A 6586-nucleotide genomic window follows, 5' to 3' on the forward strand; every position below is an offset into this window, starting at 1 on the left:
GCCGACTATATGCTCATAGTGGATGAGCTCATGAGCTGTTACTAACTAACAATTACAGTTGTCATTGCTACTAATTACAGTTAACATTAGCTAACTAACATTCCTAACTATAACTAGCTCCTACTAACTGTGCAGCTTATCAACTAACTTCTAGTGTTTAACTAACTAATCAAGAAACAGCTGTACAAGTTGTTAATTCCTCTACAAGAATAGCGAAGAAAAAAATTATAGAAAGAGGAGGTGAATGAAGATTTATGTGAGAGATGGAACACTTGATGGTCTTGTTACAGTTGATTGCTTTCAAAGATTGATCAAACCACAAGGAACTGAGGAAGAGATATCGAAACCATTGAGACAAAAATCATCAGGCACGGGTGTAAACTTTAAGCAAAGTATTGTGACTGATTGTAATACTTTACAGGGTATACTAGTCAAATCAATTCATGTAAGGAGCAGAAAGTCGTTACTGAGAGTAACGTTTTAAGGTTAAATCGTTAGTCACAGTAACGTCTTATACTTCCGTTAAATCTGTATGTCGTTAGTTTTGTCAGTTAATTTTTTGAAATAAAATAATTTATAAAACATTACTGAGGCATACGTTTATTCTATTTTGGTAAAAAACTCAGAAAATTGTATTATTTTTGTTAAATGTTTTAAATAATGAATTATTTCAGTCAAAAATTCTAAAAAAATACAGAGCCTAAAACGTTGTATCCTGCTCTTGCATTCTTTAATCCAGTTTCCAATGGCAACTTGCCTTTTCTTTTGTTTTGCAGAGAGCAATTGAATTATCCATCAATGCACTCTTCTACTCCTTTTATCCAATTTCACCATAACACAAAGATTGTCATTGCATTAAGAAACCCATGTCAGAGAAGAACACGAGATCTGTTTCTACTAGATTGCCAATAATAAAATGTTTTTCAATAGTGCTTACCATTAAGCTGTGTTAAAACATTTCGAAAGCTGAGAGCTCAAACATAGCATGTGAATGACAGAAAAAAGACATAGCTTGTGAATTGGTAATTTTTCAACAAATTTAAATTTCGAATCTGTAGTAAGAAAATTAATTTCTATTAGATGAGCTTCTCATCACTTAGTTGAAGTTCTTTATTTACTCTTTCATTTGGGAGAAGAAAGGAAAGTTGTAGAGGATGGAGGATAAAGTAGATTCTGTAAAAAAAAAAATATAAGGTGAGAAAAAGGTTTTCTTACAATATGGATACAAGGATTTAATCTAGGCCTTTAAAAATTTTTATAGGACTGATGTGCCGTGAATTTCGGCACATTTTATGTCTTTTTCACTAGAAGTGTTGCTTGTTTTTAAGTGTTTTTACATCATTTCTTATGTTATTTTGGTGTTTTGTAGGGTTGGTTGACTTAGGAACGGAAATGATAAGGAATGCTGAAAAACAGACAACTTGGAGCAAAAGGATGGTCCGTAACTCGAGTTACATTGAGTTAGGGACCGTAACATGATCCGTCCCCTGAGAGGAAGATCCAGATACGTGCCGCTCAAAAGGACGGTCCGTAACTCATGTTACGGGCCGTAACGTGTACCGTAATCTGAAGGAAATTTTCAGTAAGAAGCCTAAGTATTGACATATGTTACGCCCAGAAGGACGGCCCGTAACGTCATGGCGTAACACATTGGCCACTGAAGACTGAAGCCATGATCCGCTGGAAGATACGGATCGTAACCTGTGTTACGGTCCGTCGAAAGAAGCCGTAATGGTTGACCTAATATCAAGTTGACAAAGGACGGAACCGAAGGACGGACCGTAACCTGTGTTACGGTCCGTAACGATGCCGCGAAGGGTGTTTTTGTCCAGAACTTTGGTGCGTTTTTTGGCCCTATAAATACTTAAAGTTAGGTTTTTAACATTATTCAGATCTTTTTGGAGCATTAACTTTAAGCCTTGGATATTTGTGAAGTTGTTGGAGCATTTAAAGTATCAACTTCACCCTCATTCCACATTGTATTAGTATTGTAAGTACATTATGTTAACTTTTAAGCTTTCTTTGTTAAACAAAATGATGAGTAGCTAATTTTAGTTCTAAGGTTGTGGACCCTATGATGGGTATTATGTGAATGAGTTTCTACTATTGATATATGCATAATGGTTGGTGGTATTTATTCAATCTTTGTGTTTTAGCGTTGGGTAATGATTGCAAGCATTAGCCTAAGCCATTATACTAACTTTTCTTGGGAAAAAGAGTTAGCATTGGTAAGATTGAATAACAATGACTCGGGGCGTTAACCCTCGTTTAATAGACTAACTTAGGAATAAGAACATGTCTAATTGGCATTATTGCTCGCTCTTCGATTTCAACTCTTTCGCATTTGGAAAAATCATAAAGAGAAAATACGGCATAACTGTTGGGAAACATTAAGAAGTCCTTAAGAGATTGAGTGCATACTCTTAGAACAACCATTAGAAGTATATCACATTGAAACCTGAAGCATAATATCTATCAAAGCTGGGAACACAACCTTAGTCTCTCTCTCGCATTAATTACAATTCAAGTCAAAGTATTCATTTACATTACACAACAAACAGAGGCGGATTTATGTTGGTCCGAGGGGTGTCACGTGACACTGCTTCGTCGATTTTTTTTTACTAAATATACATATATAAAAAATAAATTGAACGAAAGTAAAAGGTAAAAACAATAATAACTAACACTACTTCAACACAAAGGAGTGCGTTGGTCTGTTGGTAAAGAGCTCTATTTTGAAGCGAGGTTGCGGGTTCAAACTCGTCTGACCTCATTTTTTTGGCTTATACTATAATTTAAATTCTAAATCAATAAAATAACTAAAATATAAATGGAACAAAATGGCAGTGGTCCTAAAACTAGTAAATATAGTCCTAAAACCAGTCATAACCTTAAAAGCTAAAACCCTAAAAAGAACTCATAAGTCATAAACTTAAAAATTCTTTTATCAATTAGAATATAATTGATGGTTGCCCACCTTTCAAATTACAATATAAGATTTTCTAGTTTTTTATCCCGATTGCCACATTAGGTTAGCACTTTCTTCACCGTAATATTTTATTAAGTGCTTGTAATTTTTTCATGACAATAATTTACTTTCTTTCTATTTTCTACAATGAAATTATTTAGTGTTCATTATATTGATATTTGAATTTACCTATATGTTTATTGTTTCTTTACCTATATTTTATTAATATGATTTGAGTTGTCTTTTTATAATATGATATCATTATAGTGATTTATTTAGTTGTTCATTCTTTTACATGGTGACACTGCTTATGAAAAATCTTGTGTACACCACTGACAACAAATATTTCAAACTATTCGGAACAGGATTAAAGCCTTTAAAGACTAGTATCGCATACAATTAGTACCCTTTTCTCTCCATATTCCCTGTAAATTCGACCCCAACCTTATTTGGGTTATTATATTTGACAACGATCGCTTTACGCCACTCATAGGTGTAATTTGAGCATATCAAGAACGCCTGACTTCCATCTAGAGTGGTATTGAACAATACTGGAGCATTATTTACCGGAGGGGATCCAATCCCCAATAACACGACAGTCATAGAGAAATATTGAAACAGTACGGAATTTTCATGCAGCATTAATAAATTCAAAAAGAAAGTATAATAAATATTCTCCATGATCTGAACGAATGATGTTCCCGGTCTATATATATTGTGTGGGACAAGCTTAGCTTAATTAGTTTTGTAGTAGAGTACATGTTTTGATTTATCTTCCTCCGAGGCCAAGGTAAAAAGGTGCACCAGTGTGCCTCAACCAGAGATATCCATTAATCCAGCGATCAGCTGTGTATTGAGCTGCTTCAAATGGGTTAATAAGACGGAAGTTCTTGAAGCTCTTGTTCCTGTTATTGCTGAGAGCACCCGGTCCGCGGTTGGCAAACTCGGAGTAATGACAGGTCCGCTCGAACGATTTGCCTTCCCATATCATCCAACCTTCTGGGCGGATGAAATCACCCAATTCGCTCTCCATGAATACCGTTGTTGCGTAGGGCTTCCAGGGACGGCCCAAGTAAGACGCAAGCTGGAACCTGACCGGAAACAATTCCTTTTCTGGAACGATTCTGCAGTTCTGGAATACCACCCCACCAGGTTTACTTGCTATTTCTTTGCCATCGGCAGCGATAGTGTTGTACTGGCCCTCCAAAGGTCTCCTCGCTATGATCAAACTATTCTGGATTACTGCTGATCCCCTGCCAAAAATGAAATCTATGGTACCAGATATGACACAGTTGCGATAAAATTGCCGATGGTTTTGATAGTACAAGGTGTCTTGATAGCCTTCAATGCTGCAGTCAAAAACGGCAGCCATATCACCGTTAATTCGAAGAGCCACGGCTTGGTGCCCTTGTGGACCAGCAGTGTTGCGGAAGGTAATGCTCCTAGCAACGAACCCATTGCCAAGAACAGCTGCCATTATATACATATATACATCTAGTCAGTATAAAATGACTAATGTAATCAAAAGAATCAATTAATGTTTATATAGATGCATGCATGCATGGTTAATACTAGTGAGTAATACATACCGAAAGTAGCAGTGTCTTGTGCGGTTATTTTCATGAGACCAAAGTTTCTATTTCCGGTAATGATGGTTTTCCCTGCTCCATCGCCGTAGATAAAGACGTTTGGTTGCTTTTTAGAGATGATGATATGCTCGTCATAGATTCCAGCTTTGACATAGACAAAGTATTTGCCTCTATGGTTTTTAGGATATGCAGCGAGGGCGGCAGCGACGGTATTGTACTGGCCACTGCCATCCTTGGCGACCACTGCATGAGGAGTTATCCTATGTCGTCCTCCTCCTGCTAAAAGCTTACGGTCGGCAACTGGGAACCACGTAGGGTAACCAAAGAGGCGGCGGTGATTATTAGATGATGTAGTAGTATTAGTGCTTGCAATTGAGACGTTGAAGGCTTGGAGGACGGTTGAAATCTTTGCTACGATGTTGATTGCGTTGTGGGTGAGTTGGGTTGCATTCCGCATGCCATTTTCTAAAGCTTCTTTGTATTCAGGCTTGTCGATACCATCTATGCACATGCTTTGATAGGAGTACACCGCACCCAGCCAGTTCAACAGTTCACTCACACGATCGCCGAGGGAATGCAATTCGGTATCCCCAACCATAGAGTAGGAGTCCTGGAGTTCCTCAACCGCATATTCCAACAACTCTTTGCAATCCTCTACTGCCATGTGATTGTAAGGATCTGTTTTATTGTCAATAGGAGTCTTTTGCACCACCGCTAAAGATTTTTTGATTTCATCCCCGGTCACTTTGAAGGAAGCCAAGAGGTAGTCTTTCATGGTAGCACTATCGTTGTTAGCCACTGAATCAAGGCTCTTAAAACAAGCTATTTGGAATTCCGCAGGTTTACAGAACTCTTCAATGGATGCCTTCATTTGGACTTTGGTGCTTTGTTGACCATCATCGTTTGAAGCTTTGTGCAGGGCGATCGCCACTCCCAATACCACACTGACCACAAGAATCAAGGATACCAACGAAACCACTATTTTCCCCACCATCTTTAACGTAATAATCGACTTCGGACGATATATATTGATTAATTGTACTACGTACTAATTATAAATGACTATATATTCGACTGGGACAGGGAGAACATTCATGCATGTAGAAAAAGACAAGAAACAACTAATGGCATAGACGTCAGAGGTTATTCCTCTAAGTTGGTCACGTCAGTTGTTTCTTGAAACATATTTAAGAAGATGGATGAATTAACTATCTGTTATGAGGAGCTTTATATAGCGTTCAGGAGAAAGCGTATGATTGTCTAACCAACGATTGGGCAAACATGTTTGTGGTATGAGTTGTTGAATGGCTTTGTGGCCATCCATTGTTGTAATGAATAATGGTGAACCCCTAATTTGGAACCGTATTCCAACAACATAACTAGTGAATTAAAATAGAGCTTCAATAAATTTAGAAATAACCTTTTTATTAATTTAGTTCGAGATAAGCAATGATAAACTTTTGGCGCATATGCTTGTAAAAAATGATTATCTATGTTTTGGTGAAATGACAAATATAGACCTGCTAGTATTTTCTTAGAATGGCAGCTTAAATGAATTGCATTTTTTTTTGCACATTTTTTTCTGAAGCAAAGCATGAAGAGAAAGGATGATTTCATTTGGCTGCAAAATACCTGCGGCAGTACTTTTCTTTTGAAAATATTATAATTGACAGGACAGTTTAATAGAATTAGTGGCTTAAATTAAATTTCAATAAGAGTATTCGATGAAATTCATATGTATCTTTATTTACTATGGTTATTCTGCTCTAGCGCGTTGTGGTCCCAAAATGAAATTGTGAAAAAATTATGTGTTTACAATTCATAGGATTTTTTATTTATAATTCATTTTTATAGCTTATTGCGGCAAATGTATCTTTGCGAAGGAAACACGAAAAACAAAAGGGTGATAGAATGTACAAACAAGTGAGGTAAAACTAAAAACTTACCATATATCATAATACCTTTCGCTTCTTCTGTTAGCTATTGCCCTTAGGCTTGATTCCGTTCAACCATCAAGAAAGAAGCAAGC

General features: G+C 36.8%; 1 protein-coding gene across 1 annotated transcript; it reads right to left on the reverse strand.

Annotated features, from left to right (window-relative positions):
• Positions 1–3615: 3615 nt before the first annotated feature.
• LOC132608867 (pectinesterase 4-like) lies at positions 3616–5755 on the reverse strand. Its single transcript, XM_060322645.1, has 2 exons — positions 4558–5755; positions 3616–4438 (listed from the first exon to the last, which is right to left on the reverse strand). The coding sequence occupies exons 1-2, from the start codon at positions 5549–5551 to the stop codon at positions 3738–3740; spliced, it is 1695 nt and encodes a 564-aa protein (XP_060178628.1). The 5' UTR covers positions 5552–5755; the 3' UTR covers positions 3616–3737.
• Between the last annotated feature and the right edge of the window lie 831 nt (positions 5756–6586).

This window comes from Lycium barbarum, chromosome 1, assembly GCF_019175385.1.
Source record: "Lycium barbarum isolate Lr01 chromosome 1, ASM1917538v2, whole genome shotgun sequence".
Classification (NCBI taxonomy): Eukaryota; Viridiplantae; Streptophyta; class Magnoliopsida; order Solanales; family Solanaceae; genus Lycium; species Lycium barbarum.